This window comes from Lucilia sericata, unplaced genomic scaffold (genome assembly GCF_015586225.1).
Source record: "Lucilia sericata isolate MDLA Ls3-8-SP2 unplaced genomic scaffold, ASM1558622v1 Contig000589F_arrow, whole genome shotgun sequence".
Classification (NCBI taxonomy): domain Eukaryota; kingdom Metazoa; phylum Arthropoda; class Insecta; order Diptera; family Calliphoridae; genus Lucilia; species Lucilia sericata.
In genome coordinates, this window is record NW_023994596.1 from 171480 (window position 1) to 195769 (window position 24290).

Genomic DNA, 24290 nt, shown 5'->3' on the forward strand with positions numbered 1-24290 from the left:
CCAACCAACCAAAAATTATTTAAAACAACGAAAATATATTTGTTTAAAAAAAAAAAGTTTTTTACGTTTTAATTATTTTATACCAATATTTTTTTAAATTAAAATAATAAAAAATTGAAAAAAAAAAACCAAACTAAAAGTTAAATAAATATAAAAACATATCAAAGTAAAAAATAAAGTCTTATAAAACAAAAACTCCTTTTTTATAAAACAAAAAACGAAATCCTTAAAATAAAGCAACAAACCACAAAAAGTACTTCTTAATAAAACTAAATGTCTAACATTTATTCCGTATACTTATGAATATATTTTTAATTTTAAAACTCTTATTAAAAATTAAATTTAAAAAAAAACTTCATACAAAACATCTTAAACTTAACTATTAATTAAAAGAAATTAATAAACCATAAAACTTAAACATACTTGTAACTTTGATGTACCTTAAACTATTCTATAATATATTTTTTTTCTCTCTATAAAAAAATAAACTTCTTATTAAGGCATTACCAAAAAGAAAGAAACTTTAATCCCAATACATATCAATCCATATAATGTATAAAATAACAAAACTTAAAGTAATTAAAAAATGCAAAAAAATTATATTCAAATTACTAACTACAAAAAAAATTTCCATTTAAAATTTATTTATTATTTTAATCATATTTGTATTTTTTATTTCTCTCAATGTACTATTCTCTAGAAAAATAATGAAAATTATTAAAAAAAAATAATATTGAAAAAAATTTATGACTAAAGAACAACTATCAAAATAATTAAAATTACATATATGGCTAATTTTAGTTTCATTCTAAAGCATGAATTCAATAAATGTAATAAATAAATTAAAAATATAAAATAAAAAAAAAAATAAAAAAATAAAAAAATCTAAAAATATTTTTTCTTTTATTTTTTAAAGTAATGCAATCAACAAGTAAGTACTTAATTATTAAAAATGTATTATAACAATTTTCCAAATATAAATGTTATACAATGTTTTCTTTCGTTACAACAAAGAGAATTGCTCGTTTGAGATTTTAAAGAATTTATTACCAAAAAACAGCGATAACTATGAGGTCAAAAGTCTTATTTGGGGGGGTTCCTAGTTGAAATAATTGACCGCTTTCAATCAATTTCAATAGCGTTTGTCCGTGGATCAAAACAGGCTTTCATGCCAAATTTCATCAAATTATCTACAGACAGACGGACGGACGGACAGACGGATGGACAAACAGACAGCCAGACGGACGGAAAGACGGATGGACAAACAGACAGCCAGACGGACGGAAAGACAGCCAGACGGACGGAAAGACAGACAGACAGACGGACATAGTTTAATCGACTCAGAAAGTGTTGGTATACTTTAAGGTGAGTGTTAAGACCAATATTTTTTAGTGTTACAAACATCAGCACAAACCCATAATAGTGGGGTGTAGGGTGAAAATCACATTTTGAGTCGATTAAGACATGTCCGTCCGTCCGTCTGTCCGGCTGGCTGGCTGGCTGTCCATCTAAACCTTGTGCGCAAGGTACAGGCCGCAATTTTCAAGATAATTTGATGAAATTTAGACCAAGCATGTTTTTGGCACAAGGGCGAAGCTTATTGAAAATGGTTGAAATTTTTACCAGAAAGTTCACTTTCCAGCCATATTCGGCCAGTAGCTTTCAAGATTAAAGCAAACAAAAAAATAAATTTGAAATTTTGTTGTAGTAAGGGTCCTAGGTCCAACATTCATCAAAATTTTTTTTTTTTATTTTTGCTTCAAGACAAGAAGCTCACATTTTATAAAAATCATGATAGGAAATAAATAAATCGACTATTTGGTTCAAAATTTTTGTTCTGAAATGTTTATGAAATATTGGACCTAGCTCAATTCTGAAATCATTTTTGGATTCAACATAGATTTTAGTCTTAAATGACAAATTTCAGTTTCCCTCGGCCTCAAGAACCCGAAATAACAGCACAAATTGTTCAAAATAAAAAAAATCGGGAATTTTGATGAAACTATGGACTATTCTGAATCCATTTTCGTATACAGCATGGGATTTCACCAGACAGGTGGGTTTCCAGCCATATTTGTCCAGTAGCTTTCCAGATTAAAGCAAACAAAAAAATAAATTTGAAATTTTGTTGTAGTATGGGTCCTAGGTCCAACATTCAACCAAATTTCTCGGGAACTACTTACTGGCCTAATTTGGGATACTAGTAAAATCTCATGCTGAATCCAAAACTGAACTCATAATGGACTTAGGACCAATATTTCATCAAAAATTTTGCTTCAAAATCGGGAACTACAAACGAATCTGGCTGGAAACTCACATTTCTGGTAAAATCTCATTTTTTTATTTTAACCAATTTGTGGTATTATATCGGCATCTTGAAGCCTAGAGCGGCTGAAGCCGAAAATGAACTCATAGTGGACCTGAGACCAATATTTCATAAAAATTTCCGTAAAAAAATTCTGAACGATTTTCCAACAAAATTTCATTTTATCTCATAATTTTCTGAAATATCCACTTTGGCCCACTAGTTCCTAACCAAGGCCTAATATTACAGAAAAAAATATTTTAAGTATTTCGATTCTTACTTTATCGATCCCAAAAAGCAAATTTTTGACATCGATCTCCTAGAATTTTCTAGTGAAAATAGTTCTGGCTTAACTTAAAAATTCCTAACTACAACGAAAAATTCCTACAATGTACGACATTTTTCGTATATATTAGGCATGGATTATTTTCAGTGTAGCAACACTGATTCAGTGCTGCCAAGTTTAAAGTGTTAAAGCACTTATTTGTGGAATGGTTGGTGTTTCTACTAAAAGCTTTAAGTTAACGGGTTCAAGTATTTACTACATCAGCACAAAGCATACAGGGTGTGTCATTATTTAATTTAATAGAGAGATAAGTGTTTGTTTTAACACTAATGTTACCGACTATTCTTAAACATATAGTTTCATTGTGAATCTTTAGGAATACTACATGTGTTACTTATCATCATTTACTTCATTATTCGTTTAAGAATAGAGGGGAAAAAATAAAGAGTTAAAGTCTAAAAAATGTGTTTTAAAAGTTCTAAAGAATTCCATAAATTTTACATAACTTTCATTAATTTTATTCTCTTTACCAAAATTCACAATTCACCAAAAAAAAAAAAACTTATTTCTTTAAAACTAAATAAAAAATGATATTAAATAAAGAAAAAAGTTTCCTTAAATACAAATCAACGACGATTCTTATTACGATTCTTGGCATTATGATGATGGTGATGATGTTTATTATGAGTTGGATGATTTAAATTTTTCTTCTGATTGGCAGTGTTTAAAGTTTCAGGAGTCTCACCGCTGGAGCTTTCATGATGATCAGCTTCTTTTGGCGTGGAAGTTTGGGCTAAAAGAAAAATCTATTAGGTGTCAAAAATAGAAGCTATAGATTGCCATAAAAAAACTAGTATAACAAAGAATTACCTGCACCAGTTGCATCTTTAACAATGGGAGCGGGATGGAATATGGAATGGAAATCTTGAGGGGAGCCTAAGGGAAAAAGAAGGAAATGGAGAATATGTGAATAATTTTCAAAAGGGAATAGAAGAGCACGTCTTAGTATGATGCTACTTAATATCGAAAGACAATACCGATTTTAACACGAGATTTATGGGAGTGATGTTTGGAAATAGGTCATTTATAAAGACCGTTAAAATGTGTTTGATATGATAGATTAATGAGCAACATGAACTAGAACTGACTAGAACTGAACTAGAACTGAACTAGAACTGAACTAGAACTGAACTAGAACTGAACTAGAACTGAACTAGAACTGAACTAGAACTGAACTAGAACTGAACTAGAACTGAACTAGAACTGAACTAGAACTGAACTAGAACTGAACTAGAACTGAACTAGAACTGAACTAGAACTGAACTAGAACTGAACTAGAACTGAACTAGAACTGAACTAGAACTGAACTAGAACTGAACTAGAACTGAACTAGAACTGAACTAGAACTGAACTAGAACTGAACTAGAACTGAACTAGAACTGAACTAGAACTGAACTAGAACTGAACTAGAACTGAACTAGAACTGAACTAGAACTGAACTAGAACTGACTAGAACTGAACTAGAACTGAACTAGAACTGAACTAGAACTGAACTAGAACTGAACTAGAACTGAACTAGAACTGAACTAGAACTGAACTAGAACTGAACTAGACTGAACTAGAACTGAACTAGAACTGAACTAGAACTGAACTAGAACTGAACTAGAACTGAACTAGAACTGAACTAGAACTGAACTAGAACTGAACTAGAACTGAACTAGAACTGAACTAGAACTGAACTAGAACTGAACTAGAACTGAACTAGAACTGAACTAGAACTGAACTAGAACTGAACTAGAACTGAACTAGAACTGAACTAGAACTGAACTAGAACTGAACTAGAACTGAACTAGAACTGAACTAGAACTGAACTAGAACTGAACTAGAACTGAACTAGAACTGAACTAGAACTGAACTAGAACTGAACTAGAACTGAACTAGAACTGAACTAGAACTGAACTAGAACTGAACCAGTATTGTTGGGATTAGATAAACATTGGACCAAGTTAAGGCGAGTTATGAAAGTGAGAGAAATGGGAACATTGAGGGAGTCAAATTAAGAAATATGATGAGGATGCTGATAATAATCAAAACCAATATATGACAATGATATAGAAATAGGTGGGAAATAACGAAAAATCGAACAAACCAACTGGGCTATAGAATATATCTTCAGTAGATGAGGCCGGTGTTAAGTTCACCGAACAATCCAATTTGTCCAATTTCGGATAGTGTTTCATATGGCTAGATGTGGTCGGTGCTAAATTCACCGAACAATCTATATTTTCCAATTTCGGATAGTGTTTCGTGTGGGTAATTTCGGTTTTAATTGTTATAGTCCAATCTAATTCTATGGCAGTTTGTGTGGTTATTGTACGATAAGATTTATTTTCAACTTTTTCTGGGTGTGGGATTAAAGGTACTGGTGGCAGAGAGGGAAGTATTTTTAATCAATTAACTTAGTACTTTTTATATTTACAATAAAAATCGAACATACCTGCTTTAGTTGCAGTAACTATTTGTGGCTTCAAAGAAGCAGCCGATTCATGACCTGGAGTAGATTTTTGTTTGTTTTCCTCCATTTTAGGGGCCGCCAAATGATTTTGTGAAGTCTTAGGTGTATTCATGGCAGTTTGTGGTGGTGCTGTCAAATAAATTGGGGGGATAGGTGGAAAATGTTGTATATAAAATCAAAAGCCGAAAAATTTTCAAAATTTTGAATTTGGTTGTAACTTTTTAACATTGAAAAATTAAAATGAAATTGTATTGAGTTTTTGTGTATTTTAAATCTTTTGGTAAATTCACGATTTATTCATAATTAGTATGTAGATAGATTAAACTTTCAATTATTATGTAAGTTTAAGCACTTAAATATATTAGACAAATAAATGAAATTTAAAAAGAAAAGTATAGGAGGGTGCTATATGTATTACTATAAAGGTGGTAAACTAGTATTTAAATACTAAAAACCATTACCGACTTCTGCTGTCGCTGCTGGCGTTTCATTGTTTTGTCTTTCTTCCGAAGAACTATTTGTGTTGGTGGTCTCCTTGGGAGTGTGCATTTTATCATTCTCACTGTCGGCAGCAGCTTGAGACTCAGTTTTATTTTCTTCTAGGGGTTTGGGTTTTGGACGATGTTTTACACCGCCATTCTCTTTGATTTCATCCTTCTTTTGTTCCTTGGGTTTATTATCATTTTGAGATTTGTTGCTGTCCTTGTTAGTGTCATCGGTTTGCTGTAAATATGAGAAATGAATTAGATGTGACTTATAACTGTACTGGAACTGAACTAGAACTGAATTAGAACTGAACTAGAACTGAACAAGAACTGAACTAGAACTGAACTAGAACTGAACTAGAACTGAACTAGAACTGAACTAGAACTGAACTAGAACTGAACTAGAACTGAACTAGAACTGAACTACTAGAACTGAACTAGAACTGAACTATAACTGAACTAGAACTGAACTAGAACTGAACTAGAACTGAACTAGAACTGAACTAGAACTGAACTAGAACTGAACTAGAACTGAACTAGAACTGAACTAGAACTGAACTAGAACTGAACTAGAACTGAACTAGAACTGAACTAGAACTGAACTAGAACTGAACTAGAACTGAACTAGAACTGAACTAGAACTGAACTAAAACTGAACTAGAACTGAACTAGAACTGAACTAGAACTGAACTAGAACTGAACTAGAACTTAACTAGAACTAAACTAAAACTAAACTAGAACTGAACTAGAACTGAACTAGAACTGAACTAGAACTGAACTAGAACTGAACTAGAACTGAACTAGAACTGAACTAGAACTGAACTAGAACTGAACTAGAACTTAACTAGAACTGAACTAGAACTGAACTAGAACTGAACTAGAACTGAACTAGAACTGAACTAGAACTGAACTAGAACTGAACTAGAACTGAACTAGAACTGAACTAGAACTGAACTAGAACTGAACTAGAACTGAACTAGAACTGAACTAGAACTGAACTAAAACTGAACTAGAACTGAACTAGAACTGAACTAGAACTGAACTAGAACTGAACTAGAACTGAACTAGAACTGAACTAGAACTGAACTAGAACTGAACTAAAACTGAACTAGAACTGAACTAGAACTGAACTAGAACTGAACTAGAACTGAACTAGAACTGAACTAGAACTTAACTAGAACTAAACTAAAACTAAACTAGAACTGAACTAGAACTGAACTAGAACTGAACTAGAACTGAACTAGAACTGAACTAGAACTGAACTAGAACTTAACTAGAACTGAACTAGAACTGAACTAGAACTGAACTAGAACTGAACTACTGAACTAGAACTGAACTAGAACTGAACTAGAACTGAACTAGAACTGAACTAGAACTGAACTAGAACTGAACTAGAACTGAACTAGAACTGAACTAGAACTGAACTAGAACTGAACTAGAACTGAACTAGAACTGAACTAGAACTGAACTAGAACTGAACTAGAACTGAACTAGAACTGAACTAGAACTGAACTAGAACTGAACTAGAACTGAACTAGAACTGAACTAGAACTGAACTAGAACTGAACTAGAACTGAACTAGAACTGAACTAGAACTGAACTAGAACTGAACTAGAACTGAACTAGAACTGAACTAAACTGAACTGAACTAGAACTGAACTAGAACTGAACTAGAACTGAACTAGAACTGAACTAGAACTGAACTAGAACTGAACTAGAACTGAACTAGAACTGAACTAGAACTGAACTAGAACTGAACTAGAACTGAACTAGAACTGAACTAGAAACTGAACTAGAACTGAACTAGAACTGAACTAGAACTGAACTAGAACTGAACTAGAACTGAACTAGAACTGAACTAGAACTGAACTAGAACTGAACTAGAACTGAACTAGAACTGAACTAGAACTGAACTAGAACTGAACTAGAAACTGAACTAGAACTGAACTAGAACTGAACTAGAACTGAACTAGAACTGAACTAGAACTGAACTAGAACTGAACTAGAACTGAACTAGAACTGAACTAGAACTGAACTAGAACTGGACAAGAACTGAACTAGAACTGAACTAGAACTGAACTGAACTAACACTTAACTAGAACTGAACTAGAAAAATTTCATATTTTCTCAATAAAATATATTGGATCACCAGATCATTATATAAAGATCCGTCACAAAAAATATACATTTTTCTTTATACAAACCTCTGGCTTCAACTTTTCGGTCTCCTCATCACTCGTAACGGATGTATTTGAAGTAGAACTATCATCATTCTCTTCATCTTCCTTGGGTACATAATCGGAATCATTATCAGAATCTTCATTAGCATATTTCTCTAACATTTCATCGACAGTTAGATTTTGATCGACTTCTTCATCTCGAGGTCTTTTGCTAGAACGTTCGGTAGTCTAAAATCATCATCAATTAATCAAAATAAGTTCATGTTATTTGAAATGTAAACCTACCGATTCCTTGCTGCCCTTGCCATCCTGAGCAAATATACGACGTGCTGGTACCTCACGATGTTGACCAGGCTTACAAATGGCACTATCGAAAAGTTTTCGCAATTTACCCATAAATGTTACATTTTTATTCGAACTATACATAACGGTGTTCTCAATCTCTCGGCTTCTTATCGATTTAAGACCTTGAACTCGTATGGCTCTTAAACGGCGACGTTTGGTTTGCATATAATAGACAATGGTATGCGGGGTAACCGGTTGAGCTCCCACAATATAAGAGGCCACCGATAACCAAATGCGCAAGACACGCAACCAAACAATTAGAGTGAGAAAAAAGATCCAGGGCAAAGGACGTTCAAGTTGAATTTCATTATCATCTGTAAGCAAATTAAAGTTTAATTAAGATTATGCGGTTTAAATTCTAACTAAAATATCACCTTGTGGCAAACTCCATTTAGCGGTATCCTCTACCACTTTCAACACACGATCAGTTTTCTCAATCATCATTTGACCCACACGTGTGCTGGCAAATTTTTCCATCACTTCGGTAATGCGATCGTACATAGTTTTCTTTTGCGATAATTCAATTTCTTCGATCTCATCGTCGGCCACCGCAATCTCATCTTCGCCATGACCATGATGTTTTTCTTTGCCAGACGTTTGTTTCGTTTCATGAACCATATTTTTGTTTATTTATTTTACGATTTTCAAATTATTACTAAAATGTATATAATTTGTTGTTATATTAAATATTCTTATCAGCGATTTTTTTTATATAAAATTAAATATATTTTTTCTACTAAAAAATAATTGTTGTGATAGTTAGTATATGACTAATTTAATTTTGTACTTTGTCCAGTTAATGTTTACAAAGATTATTCTTAAATTCTTATAGGATGTGATTAAAAGTGTAGGAGTTTTTTATAGAAGTTTGTTAGTTATTGGTATAGGAGAAGATCAGCGGCATTGAGTGTGATCAGTATATTAAATACAATTTATTAATGGTGATAATGTCTAAAATTGAAGACAATTAAAAACAAGTAGTGATTTATAACCGGCATGGCCGACCATATCATATCCTACACCAGTAATTATGTTACAGATTTTGATTATTTTTTTTATACCCACCATCAAAAAAGATGGGGGGTATATTGATTTTGTCATTCCGTTTGTAACACATCGAAATATTGATCATAGACTCACAAAAGTATATATATTCTGGGTCCTCAGTAAATTCTAAGACGATCTAGCCATGTCTGTCCGTCTGTCTGTCTGTCTGTTGAAAGCACGATAGAGTCCGAATGGAAAGAGCTAGAGGTGAGGTTTGTTTGGTATTGAAAATGGGCAATATCGGTAAACGTTTTCGGATAGCCCCCATACAAGTGGCCCCTCGAAAAGCAGCTTTAACAGCCATAACTTTTTTAAAAATACGAATATAGCAATGAAATTCGAAAATGATATTCTAAAAGAGGGGTTATATGGCGGTAAGGGGTTTATATGGCCCTATCCTTATACATTTTGGTAAAGGAATTTACGTCTATATCAGTTATTTATGCAGAATATCATCGTGACATTAGGGTTAACAAGTGAATTTTGACCATCAAGTCATTTTCTGAAGGGGACTTTGTATGGGGGATAGGATCAAATAAGGCCCGATCATTACGAAAATCAACAGTATCAGTAATAATTTTGGAGTGATGCAAGAACATTTAACATATTCATGAGCTCAAAAGCCCTATTCGGGGGATACGGTTGTATGGGGGCTATACGAAATAATGGACCGATTCTAAATATTTCCAATTTCATCAAATTATATTGAAAATTGGGATCTGTAGAGTGAGCACAAGGTTTACATGGACACTCAGACGGACGGACATAGCTAAATCGACTCAGAAGTGATTCTGAGCCGATTCGTATAGGGTGTAGGACCAATATTTTTGGGTGTTACAAACATCAAACATTATCAAACCCTATAGTGGTGTAAAAAATAGTAAATTTTCACCAATGGTCTAAGCTTTCTTTTGAGCAAAAACAAATACAACAAAAACGTCCATTTTGAAAAAATAGAGAAAAATTAAGGAAAAAAAGGGCCCATCTTAAAAATTATTAAAAAAACATTTTTAATATTTTAAGTTTTTTTTTTTTGGAAACTATGAAGAAATAGCTATCTGAACTCCAATTTTTGCTAGGACCAATAGGTGAAATGTTACACTCATTTGAATAAAACCCTGTATGACCAAAATGTCCAACTTTGACCCCCTCTTCTGACTCCGGCAGTTCTTGACCGATAGAGCTGAAAATTTGTGTCTGATCTACTATCCAATAGTACTAACCTTAGTGCAAATTTCATCAAAATCGATTTTTTTAGTTTTCCCACATATACATATTCTGGATCCTTTTAGATATCACAGTCGATCAAGCCATGTCCGTCTGTCTGTCTGTTGCAATCAATTATTTGAAGACCCCAGATATCTTCGGGATCTAAGTCTTCAATAATTCTATCAGATATGCTTTCGAGAAGTTTCCTATTTAAAATCAGCAAAATCTAACCATAAATAACGGAGATATGACCAAAAATCCGAGACAACCTCTGAAAATTTCATTAAAAAAACATTTCTTGTAAGCGTTAACTAAAAAGCAACAACAACATTGCTTATTGAAAAAAACGTATGTTTGGATATGTGTTGGTTTAATGCTTTGCGTATTTTGCTTTTTGTGTATTTTGTTAAACGTTCTTGTTTATCTCACATCAAGTACATATGCATTTGAGATTAAGTCAAACCGAAAATGCTCAAAATAAGTATAAGATCACTTTGAACCCCAAAAAAGTTCAAATTACTTTATCCCCTCTTAACTCATCCATACTTGAATCAATCGTACTTTTAAACCCTTCAAATTGATTTGAATACTGATTACTCAATTCTTTTTATACTAACCATCAAAAAAGATGGGGGTATACGATAGGGACCACACGGTAGATTGTTCACATTTTGCACAAATATTCTCTATTGCTAAGGTTTGTTTGGAATATCGATCCACGTTTTTGGATAGCCCCCATACAAATGGACCCCAGAAAAACAGTTTTAACGGTCATGACTGTTTTAAAAATACGAGTATACCGATAAAATTCGACATAAATAAGTACACAGAGGAAAAAAATATACACGCCTGGTACCAAATTGACACCAAATTTTTCAATAACATCCATTGACATGTATATACATACATACAACAACACCATGAAATGTAGACCACGCAACTTTGTAACAATTCGTTGTCGCAATCTAAACTTTATGAACATCCGTTGTCTAAATGTTAACAAACGTGGTAAGCTCACTATTTATAACGCATTTTGAGCTTACCACGTTTTTTAACTTTTAGACAACGGATGTGCATAAAGTTTAGATTGCGACAACGAATTGTTGCAATGTTGACAAAGTTGCATGGTCTACATTACATGTTGTTGTTGTATGTATGTATATACTTGACAACGGATGTTATTGAAAAATTTGGTTGCAATTTGGTACCAGGAGTGTATATTTTTTTTCCTCTGTGTATGAGCCAATAAGGTCCCCATTCAGAAAATGACTTTAACGCTCATTACTGGCATAAAATTACGAATATTGCGATGAAATTTGACACACATCAGTTTTATACGAGCCTACAAATTCTTTGGAGAATCGGCCCATAAATTATCCTACCCCCTATATAAGGTATAAGAAAATTATTACTGGCTTACATAAGTAAGTTTTCAAAATCTCTGTACCAAATTCTATGTGAATCGGTCCATAATTGGCTCTAACCGCCCATATAAGGTCCCCTTCAAAAACTTACTTTAACGCTCATTACTGACTTAAAAATATGAGTTTAGCGATGAAATTTGACACAAGTAATACAAGAACATTTAACATATTTATGAGCTCAAAAGCCTTATTCGGAGGATGTGGTTGTATGGGGGCTATTGGAAATAATGGACCGGTTTTAATCATTTTCAAAAGACTTCGCCCTTTAGTCAAAAGAAGAGTATTTGCCAAATTTCGAATTATCTTGAAAATTGCAACCTGTAGAGTGCGCACAAGGTTTACATGGACACTCGGACGGAAAGACACACAGACAGACGGATGGACGGACAGACGGATGGACGGACGGACGGACATTGCTAAATCGACTCAGAAAGTGATTCTGAGCAGATTGGTATACTTTATGGTTGGGTGTTACAAACATCAGCACAAACGCATAATACCCTCTCCACTAAAGTGGTGTAGGGTAAAACAAATAAATGAATTAGTTTAAACAATGACTATATATTGTTTAGGGTATCTAAAACGCGACCTATACCTTCTATCAAATTACTTTAAATTCCAAACATATACCATCTCCACAAGACCACAAAAAAGCACGTAAAAATCACACACAAAACAACAAAAAATTAAACAAATTTAATAGAGAAAATACTTATTTTTGAAAGTATTTTTAGTCAATTATTTCATTGCCCCAAAAGAAATGAAATAAATAATAAAATTATCAATTGACACAAATGAGATCAAAGTGTATCGAAAATGAAAACAAAAATTTTAAGAACGAAAATAAAAGAACAGAAGAAAATAAGAAAAAAACGAAAGAAAAATGCATTACAAAAAAAAAACAAAGTCAAAGTCATAATGCCGGCCGGTTCAACAGAAAAAAGAAATAAAAATGGCAACAATCAAATTTTATTTAAAAATTCAATAAAATAAACTACTCTTTATAAATTTTCAAGCGATAAGCAAATTTCAGTATATTCAATTTCAATTTTATTCATTCTATTCTATAAATTAAGTGATGACTAGTAAGCGACTTGGCATTGACCTTTAAGGCAATTAGAAAGCAACGAATATAAATAAAAATTTATAAGAAAATAAATTTATTTAATTAAAAGCAAAAAAAAAAAGAAATAAATAAAAAAACACAAACAAACAAATATGTTTTGTAATTAAGTGTGGCAACCAAAGTCCCCAATTCAGCCAAGTAAATGCAATTGATTGGGGTAAACAAGTAGACACCAATCATTAAGTGTGATAACGGTATTTATTCAATTTGATATAAATAAAAAGCAACTAAATTTACTTTATAATTTCAAATTATAATTTTTTTTCATAAACTTACAAACTTACCGTCTTAAATTGCAAACAATAAAAATCTATATAAAATTTGTACTTAGAAAAAAATTTCACTAAAAATTTATAAAGCACTTTTTTAACATTAACTATATATTTACTTAAATATTATCTTATATATAATTTATTATTTATGCTATTACACTATAATTAATTTAAAATAATAATTAAAAAAAAAGCACACCTTTTTTTTCAAAATCTTTTAACTGTCCCGCAGTACAATTAACCAAGAACTGAAATCAAATGTTATACATAAACCGGGAATTTTTCAATCTCTGCTTTAATCGTTTTTCGCATGGGAATATTAACGAAATCTGGACTTATCTTTGTTTTTAATCTCTTTTCCATTGTTTCATGTGATTTTGTTTTGTTTTTATTTGGCATAATCTCTCTTGGAATTGCGTATATAGAAATTTTGTTTCTCTCTTTGTCGTAGGTTACCAGATCGGATTTGATTGGTAGACATAAAAAAAAAATTTATTGATTTTGAAGAGATTTTGTCGAGGATGGAGAGATAATTTTCCGATTTTATTATGAATTCATGAGTTATTTATGACTAACTTTTTTCAGATGAGGGCTATGTATGGGCTCTTATGGGCCGATTCAGAAAAATTGGTCCAACTTTTAAACGATGAACATATATGGGCTGTCAATCGGGGTCAATTATAATAATCGGTAGAGAGATTTTGGCTTGTAAGAAACTTACTTCTGTATATCGAATTTCATAGCTATACTCGCATTTTAAAGCCAGTAATGTGCGTTAAAGTAATTTTCGGAAGAGGTCTTATAAAGGGGGGGGGGTGTGTTGTAGGGTCAATTATGGACCGATTCTCATAAATTTCAGTAGAGAAATTTTAACTCATAAGAGACTTATTTATGTCTAATTTCAACGCTATACTCGTATTTTTAAGGCAGTAGTAAGAGTTAAAGTCATTTTCTGAGGGGGACCTTATATGGGGAGTAGAGTCAATTGTGAACCGATCCTAATAAAATTTGGTAGAGAGATTTTAACTCATAAGAAACTTGCTAAAGTCGACATAAGAAAAATTCTTATGAGACTGTTATGAGCGTTAAAGTAATTTTCTGAAGGGGACCTTATAGGGGGGGTAGGGTAAATTATGGACTGATCCTCATAAAATGCGGTAGATAGATTTTTGATAGTGAGAAACTTACTTGTGTCGAATTTCAGCGCTACACCATTCGGACTCAGTGCTTTTAATAGACAGACAGACGGATGGGCAGACATGGCTAGATCGTCTTAGAATTCAATAAGGACCCAGAATTTATATACTTATGTGGGTCTATGATCAATAATTCAATTTGTTACAAACGGAATGACAAAATCAATATACCTCCCACCTTTTTTGATGGTGGGTAAAAAAATCAATGGACTAATCCATAGAGAATTTAATAACTACACCATAGACTAGTCCATAGAGTAGGCATTAATCTGGTCTTTAGACTAGTCCATCAACTAGAACACAGACTACTCCATAGATCAGTTAATAAACTAATCTATTGAATAGTCAATAGATTGATTAACAGACCAGTCTATAGACCAGCCAATCCATTAATCTATAGACTAGTCAATGCTTAGAATAGTAAAACGATTTTTCCATAAACTTGTCGTTTAATTTATAGAGAACTCAATAATCATAGACTAATCCATAGGGAACTCAATAACCCATAGACTAGTAAAAAGACTATTCCATAAGCTAGTGAATGGACAAATCTATAGAAGTTAACTTAGACTTATTCAAAGACTAGTCAATAGGTTATTCTATATACTAGTCAATATAGTAATCTGAAGTTCGTTCCATATACTAGTTCATAGACTATGCCATAGACCAATCAAAAGACTAGCCAATAGACTAGACTAAAGACTAGTCAATGCCCATCGAAAGTCTAGTCTCAGACTGATTTAGTGACTAGTCTATTAAGTAGCTAATGTCTATACTTTTAACTAGTTTTATTTATACTTGTTAATAGTTAGTTAGTAGACTTGTCAGATACTAGTCTAATGACGAGTTCATAGACAAGTCCAGCAAAAAAATGTTTCATAATTCCAGTAAATTGTCTGGTCAAATAAGTCTATAAGTCTATAGCTCTGGTTATACAATTAACTAGTCTATGGATTAGTTTATTGACTAGTTAAGAGCCTAGTTAATATTAGATTAGAAAGAGCCCTAAGCTCTGCGATCCTATTTTGGATCTTTTGTGCAGCCCATGGGTTCACCATAACAGGTTTAATTCACATATGAAAATAACAGGTTTGATTGGTGAGAGGTTGAATATATCCTTCGGGTCTAGTGTTGCAGCACCTAAGATTCTTTCTTGACGAGTCCTTAGTGTTGGACAATTGCACAATATGTGGTCTGAGGTTTCCTACTGACATCCAAAAAAATCAGCATAGCTTCGATATGGCGTTTCCCAGGATTAATTGATGATATCTGAGACCACAGTGTCTCGTGAGTAGTCCCGTTAGTATTCTGAGATCACTTTTGTTAAGCGATAACAGCTTTTGGGATAGTGTGAGTAGGAGCTTGGTCTGTTGCTTCCCAGTGGCGAGCAAATTCCGATTCGACCCACGCTACGCATCTTTGTCTGACGTAACCTTGTGGGATGCCAAACAATGGTTCAGGGCCGATAAATGCTAAGCAGTCCACCCGTTCGTTGCAAGAGTGACCTTCATGGCCGGGTACCCAATATATTGTTAATTTGTTGTTTTTACCCAGTTTGTTCAATGAGGACACACAGTCCATCACAACACGCCACCTAACTTCATACAAAAGTAAGGCCTTGAGTTTTGTTAATATACTATGGACTAGTCTTTTCACTAGTATCTGACTAGTACATCGTCTCGTCTATTAACTAGTCAATAAGCTTTTATTGCTGGACTAGTACATTTACTGGTCTTTTGGCTATTCACCAGTCTCCGACTAGTCTATTGACTAGACTATCTACTAGTCTAATGACTAGTCTATTAACTATTTTATGAACTAGTGTATGGATTATTATAGGGACTAGTCCATAGACTAGTTAATAGTTTAGTTAATGACTAGTCATTACACTAGTGAAGTGAAGATACTACTCAAAACACAAGACAGAGGCTAAGCAATAAACTGGTTAAAAGCAAGTGTAGTCTGGAAGGAATTCCAGGCGCTTTCGTGATTTCATTGAACAGACAGATATTTAGACCAACCGACATAACTAGATCGTCTGATAAGAATCTTATAAAAGAAACCTAGAATACGAATAACATTTATTTCTGTTACAAACGCAATGACATAATTTATATAAGTCCCTTTTATTTGCAGGTGACTGTAAGTAATTCATTTACTTTTTGTTTATTTTTTTCTTTTTAATTTTATTATTTATATTATTTGTAGTTTTTTTTTAGAAAACACACCAAAATAAATTCGATCAATTTATTTAAATTAAATGATTTCATACAAGACATTATACACTTATTTGTATGTAGTTGGGTTTCATTTATCGCATTGGAATATTTCAACGATTTAATGAGAATTGCCTTCCTACACGACACTAGGAGCAAATTGTGTTGTTAATATATGTTTAACAAAATATATATTTACTTTAAATTGTTATTTGTGTAATTAAATTTTATAAAGGTGTCGATAATGATATTCAATTACTGATTAATATATTTGCTGTTTTAATTACTTTCTACATTACACTAAAGTGGTTTAGTAATGACTTGTTTTAAATTAAACAATTATATTACCCAGTGATTGGTGTGAATAGGGAGTAATGATTATATTTTATTTTTTCTATAAAGTTCTATAAATTTTATTAAACTACAAGAGCTTGCTTTTTCCTTCACCGTAGCACTGTGTTTTTATATTAAATTTACTTTAACTATCAATGACCTCAATTTACATAATTAGGTTAAATTGTATTATAAAATTCTATTTAAATCGTTTTTTATTTATGGCAATAATTTAATTTCTTTAATGTTTAGCTAAATATTTGCTTAAATATATATAAGTTTTTTAATTCATAATAAAAACAGTATTTGTTTACATTAATTAAACAAATCGTTTAATCAAATTTATCGTGGCAAAACAGATGTTAGATTAAATAATGAAAATAATTAAAAATTTATAACAAATATGTTTTATGCGGATTAACAGGAAATGGTGGGCAACATGTGGCCCATATAAATAATTGTTTTTTTAAGAAAAATGTATTAAATTTTTAAGCAAGTTTGTGTTTATAATTTAATTATTATTGACAAAATACTGTTTCTAAAATGAATACTGTTTTTATTGTTGGCACCTTGTTTTGCTTTTAATTGCGTGTAAATAATTAAGAGAGAAACAAAAACATATATAATATGTATCTATGTATGTGTGAAGCAATTTCTTAAGTGTTCTTTAAGTGGCTTTAGATCTTTTAAGATGTTACGGATAAGTATTTAAGTACTCGACCTTAGCCTCGTTAAAGTTTTTAAAAATATTGCAATTTTAAAGAAAAGTGCAGTTGAGCTCTACCCAAATTGGGGAGGGCAGGCGGAACTAACGAAGGAGGCAAGAACTGAACGAGAACAAGGAAAGAACGAAACGAACAAGAACGAACGAAAACGAACGAACGAACGAACGAACGAACGAACGAACGAACGAACGAACGAACGAACGAAACGAACGAACGAACGAAACGAACGAACAACGAACGAACGAAACGAACGAACGAACGAACGACGAACGAACGAACGAACGAACGAAGAAACGAACGAACGAACGAACGAAAACGAACGAACGAACAAGAACGACAACGAACGAACGAACGAACGACAACGAACGAACGAACGAACGAACGAACGAACGAACGAACGAACGAACAACGAACGAACGAACGAACGAACGAACGAACGAACGAAACGAACGAACGAACGAACGAACGAACGAACGAACGAACGAACGAACGAACGAAAACGAAACGAACGAACGAACGAACGACGAACGAACGAACACGAAAACGAACGAACGAACGAACGAACGAACGAACGAACGAACGAAAACGAACGAAAACGAACGAACGAACGAAAGAACGAACGAACGAACGAACGAACGAACGAACGAACGAACGAACGAACGAACGAACGAAAACGAACGAACGAACGAACGAAAACGAAAACGAACGAACGAACGAACGAACGAACGAACGAACGAACGAACGAACGAACGAACTAAGAACGAACGAACAACGAACGAAACGAACGAACGAACGAACAAACGAACGAACGAACAACGAACTAACGAACGAACGAACAAAACGAACGAACGAACGAACGAACGAACGAACAACGAACGAACACAAAGAACTAAGAACGAACGAAACGAACGACTAACGAACGAACAAACGAACGAACGAACGAACGAACGAACGAACGAACGAAACGAACGAACGAACGAACAACGAAGAACGAACGAAACGAACGAACGAACGAACGAACGAACGAACAACGAACGACGAACGAACGAAAACAAAAACGAACGAACGAACACGAAACGAACGAACGAACTAACGAACGAACGAACGAACGAACGAACGAACGAACGAACGAAACAACGAACGAACGAACGAACGAACGAACGAACTAACGAACGAACGAACTAACGAAACGAAACGAACGAACGAACGAAACGAACGAACGAACGAACGAAAACGAACGAAAAAAAAAAAACGAACGAACGAACGAACGAAGAACGAACGAACGAACGAACGAACGAAGAAACGAACAACGAACGAAGAACGAACGAACGAACAAGAAACGAACGAACTAACGAACGAAACGAACGAACGAACGAACGAACGAACAACGAACAAACGAACGAACGAACGAACTAAAACGAACGAACGAACGAACGAACGAAAAACGAACGAACGAACGAACGAAACGAACGAACGAACGAACAACGAACGAACGAACGAACGAACTAACTAACGAACGAACAACGAACGAACGAAGAACGAACGAACGAACGAACGAACTAACGAACGAACGAACGAACGAACGAACGAACGAACTAAAAACTAACTAACTAACTAACTAACTAACAACTAACTAACTAACTAACTAAACTAACAAACGAACTACTAACTAACTAACTACCTAACAACTAACTAACTAACTAACTAACTAACACTAACTAACTAACTAACTAACTAACTAACTAACTAACAACTAACAACTACTAACTAACTAACTAACGAACTAACTAACTAACTAAAATACTTCTTTCAACAATAGTGCAAAGAATTTAAAGTATTTCCGAAAATTTAAAATTTAATTCAAACAAGTAAGAACTCATGCCATGACCGACCGTATGATACCCTTCACCGGTGGTTATGTTACAAATTTTCATTATTTCTTCTAATAAAAAGCATTTAATTTCAATTTTACCTTAATTCACCTTGATTAACAATATGTTGACAAAAAGGGATTTCTAAAAGAGGGGTAATGTGGGGCAGCGAGTTTTGTAGAGGGATTTCGTCTACATAAAATTTTTATGCGGAACGTCATCGTGATATTAGTGTTTACAAACGAATTTTGGCCATCAAGTCATATTCTGAAGGGGACTTTATATGGGCGATAGGGTCAAATAAGTCCGATCATTACGGCAGTGTCATTAAGACCTATATAAAACTAAGTTCTGCCGATTTTCGAAGTAAGCTCAAAAGCCCTATTCTGGGACGTATAAGAAGGAATGTGCATTTTATTAAATTATCGTGAAAATTGTAACATGTAGCGTGCGCACAATGAACATACAGACGGACGGACATAGCTAAATCGTGTACTTTAAGGTGGGTGTAGGACCAGTATTTTGACAAACATCAGCACAAACGCATGATACCCTCCTCGCTATAGTGATGTAGGGTATAAAAAGTGTTTCTAAAGATTTTTTCATCACTTTTATTTATGTTTTAAAATTCAAAATTATGAATTTTCCATGTTTTTCCTGCTTTTGATGCTCGAAAATTTTCGAAAATTTGAAATTTTTTCGAAAATTTTAATTTTTTTTGGAATATTTGAAATTTTTTCGAAAATTTTAAATTTTTTCGAATATTTGAAATTATTTCGAAAATTTTAAATGTTTAAAAAATTAAAAATTTTAATTTTTTTCTATTAAAGAAAATTAAAATGCAAAAATAAATTAATTTAAATTACAAGATTTGGTAAATTCGAAATTAAATTAAAAATTTTTGTTCAAGTGCGAAATTATGAAATTATTTTCGATATTTTAAATTATGCTACATTTGGCCCAAATGCTTTGAAATACAAACTGTGAAATTTTAAAATTTTTTGTATGTTTTAAAGCCTTCTAGTAATTTTCGAATAATTTACCTTCTTCACTGACAAACCCTTTAAAACTTCTAAACCCATAACAGTTAAAACTCTCTAAAAGCTTTTTCGTTGTTTTTGTTCTTAATCCTTAAAACCTTGTACACCTTACAACACTATCCTTTTGACTTGAAAGCTTTGAAATGAATATAAACAAAACTGTTCTCTTTCATTATATTTTTCGCATGATAAACAAAACTTATGTAAAAAGCTCTCCAAACAAATTCCATCAATAATAAAGAAACTCAGTTGCGTGTGTACTCTCAAAACTAATGGTAATAGAACGCGGAGAAAACTCGAAATAAAACTAAAAAAGTGTGAATGAAAATAATATAAACAAGAAAAAATTTTAATTGAATTTTGCAACAAAATACACAAAAAAAAAGAGAATTCGGGAAATGTAGCAAAATAAAAAAATTACAAAAATTAAAAAAATATTACAAAAATGAAAAATCTATAAAGTAATGAAAATAGCAATATTTATTACAAAATTAAACAAAAAATGTTAGTATAGAAAATATTTAAATAAAATCATTTATAACAAAAAAGAGATAAAAATTAATACATAATTTAAATGGGATATACATACATATGTACATATGTATGTATTTTGTTGGATTTATCTTAAATCTTATAATACAAAGCCTACAATACAAAGAACTACACATGTTATCGTCCTGCTAGGAGGACTCACTCACGTACTCACAGGCCTAAAAGCAATGAGTGTAAGAGCCTATATGTGTGGGAAAATGAGTGAGTGTATTTGTGAGCACATGTGTAAATGTGTTTTTGTGTATTAGTGTCTAACAAATAGATGAAAATAATATGGGTGTCAAATAAGAATATACGACAAAAAAGGAAGACCAAAAAAACCACATTGGCAAAGTTCAACAAAATAAACAAAATGCTGCCAGTTATTCATCTGACTATGTCCTGTAATTTTTAAGGAAAAACAAAAAAATCCTTTACACACGTATGTACGTTCTCACGTAATGCAGTAAACTTTATACAGAGAGCAGTAGGTGGTGTAGTGAAGTGTAAATAATAGTGGTATTCATTGTTTATATTTTTTTACACCTACAATAACAACTTGTACAGAAAAGGAGGAAAAATAACAATAACAAAAACAACCAAAGGAGAGGTGAAAGAAACGGTTTAGATAAACAAAACAACACTCAGTCCCCAGTTTCTAAATGTTTTCTTACTTTTTCTCATTACATGTACTGACAGCTTTCATACAAAAGTTATTTAACCGGCATTATATCGTTACTAGAAAACATTAACTGGCAAAGTGATAATGGGTCAGCAACATGTAGACATACTTTCATTGTTTCAGAACAACGCGAATCGGATTTTTGAGATTTCTGTTGAAATTTGTGGACAAAATTGTAAAATACTAATCCACACCACACCGACAGTTTTTTAGTCTAGTCCCCAGTCTAGAACATAACTAGAACTAAAACAAACTAGAATTGAACTAGAACAGAAGTAGAACAGAAGTAGAACTGAACTAGAACTGAACTAGAACTGAACTAGAACTGAACTAGAACTGAAACTAGAACGACTAGAACTAGAACTAGAACTGAAACTAGAACTGACTAGAACATGAACTAGAACTGAACTAGAATAACTAGAACTGACTCGAACTGAACTAGAAACTGAACTAGAACTGAACTAGAACTGAACTAGAACTGAACTAGAACTGAACTAGAACTGAACTAGAACTGAACTAGAACTGAACTAGAACTGAACTAGAACTGAACTAGAACTGAACTAGAACTGAACTAGAACTGAACTAGAACTGAACTAGAACTGAACTAGAACTGAACTAGAACTGAACTAGAACTGAACTAGAACTGAACTAGAACTGAACTAGAATTGAACTAGAACTGAACTAGAACTGAACTAGAACTGAACTAGAACTGAACTAGAACTGAACTAGAACTGAACTAGAACTGAACTAGAACTGAACTAGAACTGAACTAGAACTGAACTAGAACTGAACTAGAACTGAACTAGAACTGAACTAGAACTGAACTAGAACTGAACTAGAACTGAACTAGAACTGAACTAGAACTGAACTAGGACTGAACTAGAACTGAACTAGAACTGAACTAGAACTGAACTAGAACTGAACTAGAACTGAACTAGAACTGAACTAGAACTGAACTAGAACTGAACTAGAAATGAACTAGAACTGAACTAGAACTGAACTAGAACTGAACTAGAACTGAACTAGAACTGAACTAGAACTGAACTAGAACTGAACTAGAACTGAACTAGAACTGAACTAGAACTGAACTAGAACTGAACTAGAACTGAACTAGAACTGAACTAGAACTGAACTAGAACTGAACTAGAACTGAACTAGAACTGAACTAGAAGTGAACTAGAACTAGAACTAGAACTGAACTAGAACTGAACTAGAACTGAACTAGAACTGAACTAGAACTGAACTAGAACTGAACTAGAACTGAATTAGAACTGAACTAGAACTGAACTAGAACTTAACTAGAACTGAACTAGAACTGAAGGCTATAGTGAAGTCTATTGTGTAGTCTAGTCTATAGTATGGTCTACAGTCTAATGTATAGTGTAGTTTAGCATATGTTTGGAATTTGTGCTTCAAATTTTTAAATTTGTAATGTTTCAGAGAAAACAACAAAAAATACTTAAGTATCCTTTAAGTTTTAAATATTTAAAAAGGGATTTCAAACTTGAAATTATCCTTTACACACATACAGGATTACAATTAGCTTAACAGGATTTTATGCTTCAAATAATTAAAACCTGTCAAGTCAGTGTGACAGAGCAAAAGATTATTTGACTTGTTTAACCCTTTTCATGTGTACGTAATGTTGTACTTGTCAATTTGGAAAAAAAAGTAAAATACATTGTTTATAATACCGTAAAATGCTTAATTAAAATTGTTTAGAAATACTATTTTTATTGTAGCGAAAACTTCACCTCAAGTATTTCTTAATAATTACATTAGTTATGCTAAAGTTTCGTTAAAGGTTAAGTTAAAAGTTTCTCTTAATAAAGTTATTTGTTTTTAATTTATGCTACAAGGCTAAATATTTGCACTAATTTAAAAGTTTTTGCTTATCAATTATTCCCAAGAGTATTAAAGGGATAATACAATTTCATAGTGAAATTTCAGCATTATTTGCCAAATTTTGTGTGTTTTGTAGAGCATTTATCCATAAATGTTTGCAATTTAATGTAGATGGAAAATTGCTTTTGTTTTTCCTGAATTTCTTTGTCTAGAATTAAAGAATTATTAAAATCTATTGGGATCAATTTGTTAAGTTAAATGCTTCTGCTATCCATTGTATAACAACTCCTTTATTGTGAGTAAGGTCTTCGAAACACAAATAACATAGCTCTGGTCAGTTTACCATGACTTATACCTCCGTTGATCCGAAATCAATATAACAAATATAAATGTCGTTTTAGTCCGAATCGTAATAAAATTTTTCACAAACACGTATCTTAACAACGTTAATCACAGTGTACTTTTCCCTGATAGATCCCTTATTGGATACAAAATTTGCATTTTTTAGGTGGAATAGATTAAAATGATAAAAATGTTGGAAAATGTTACAAAAATTATAAAAATAAAATTTAAGTGTTTTGTAAAAACCTCTTAAAACTAAATAAACATGCGATCAATATTTATATATAAAGTGTTTTCATTTCCATAGAACACACT

At 32.5% G+C, this 24290-nt stretch overlaps 2 protein-coding genes across 13 annotated transcripts in view; one reads left to right on the plus strand and one right to left on the minus strand.

The window, feature by feature from the left end:
- Nucleotides 1-3082: 3082 nt before the first annotated feature.
- Nucleotides 3083-13519, minus strand: LOC119606474. Of its 7 annotated transcripts, none has more exons than XM_037960000.1 (9): nucleotides 13394-13519; nucleotides 8491-8771; nucleotides 8057-8430; nucleotides 7796-7999; nucleotides 5568-5829; nucleotides 5089-5235; nucleotides 4741-5013; nucleotides 3462-3527; nucleotides 3083-3397 (listed from the first exon to the last, which is right to left on the minus strand). In XM_037960000.1, exons 2-9 carry the CDS (start codon nucleotides 8732-8734, stop codon nucleotides 3357-3359), a joined length of 1611 nt encoding a protein of 536 aa, XP_037815928.1. In that variant the 5' UTR covers nucleotides 8735-8771; nucleotides 13394-13519; the 3' UTR covers nucleotides 3083-3356. The 7 variants fall into 7 exon arrangements, with proteins under 7 accessions (XP_037815928.1, XP_037815929.1, XP_037815926.1 ...); XM_037960001.1 differs by having other exon boundaries at nucleotides 13207-13442; XM_037959998.1 differs by having other exon boundaries at nucleotides 3085-3384; nucleotides 13207-13442.
- Nucleotides 13520-20836: 7317 nt separating this feature from the next.
- Nucleotides 20837-24290, plus strand: part of LOC119606473 (multiple C2 and transmembrane domain-containing protein) — a 71145-nt gene continuing 67691 nt past the window's right edge. For 2 of the 6 annotated variants that reach the window (XM_037959988.1, XM_037959994.1), the window contains exon 1: nucleotides 20989-21079. The gene's annotated coding sequence lies outside the window, so the exon portion shown is untranslated. Of the gene's footprint in view, nucleotides 21080-21272; nucleotides 21553-21697; nucleotides 21717-24290 lie in introns of those variants that run through there. The other 4 variants (XM_037959990.1, XM_037959989.1, XM_037959991.1 and 1 more) reach the window with 4 other exon arrangements.

Excerpts from the sequence above, each read along its gene's own strand:
- LOC119606474 (XM_037959998.1), bottom strand. The coding sequence starts at position 8,734 with ATGGTTCATGAAACGAAACAAACGTCTGGCAAAGAAAAACATCATGGT. Across the intron at positions 5,830-7,795 it reads CCGAAAAGTTGAAGCCAGAG|CAAACCGATGACACTAACAA; the intron begins GTTTGTATAAAG and ends TCATATTTACAG. Across the intron at positions 5,236-5,567 it reads AGCAGCGACAGCAGAAGTCG|CACCACCACAAACTGCCATG; the intron begins GTAATGGTTTTT and ends TTTATTTGACAG.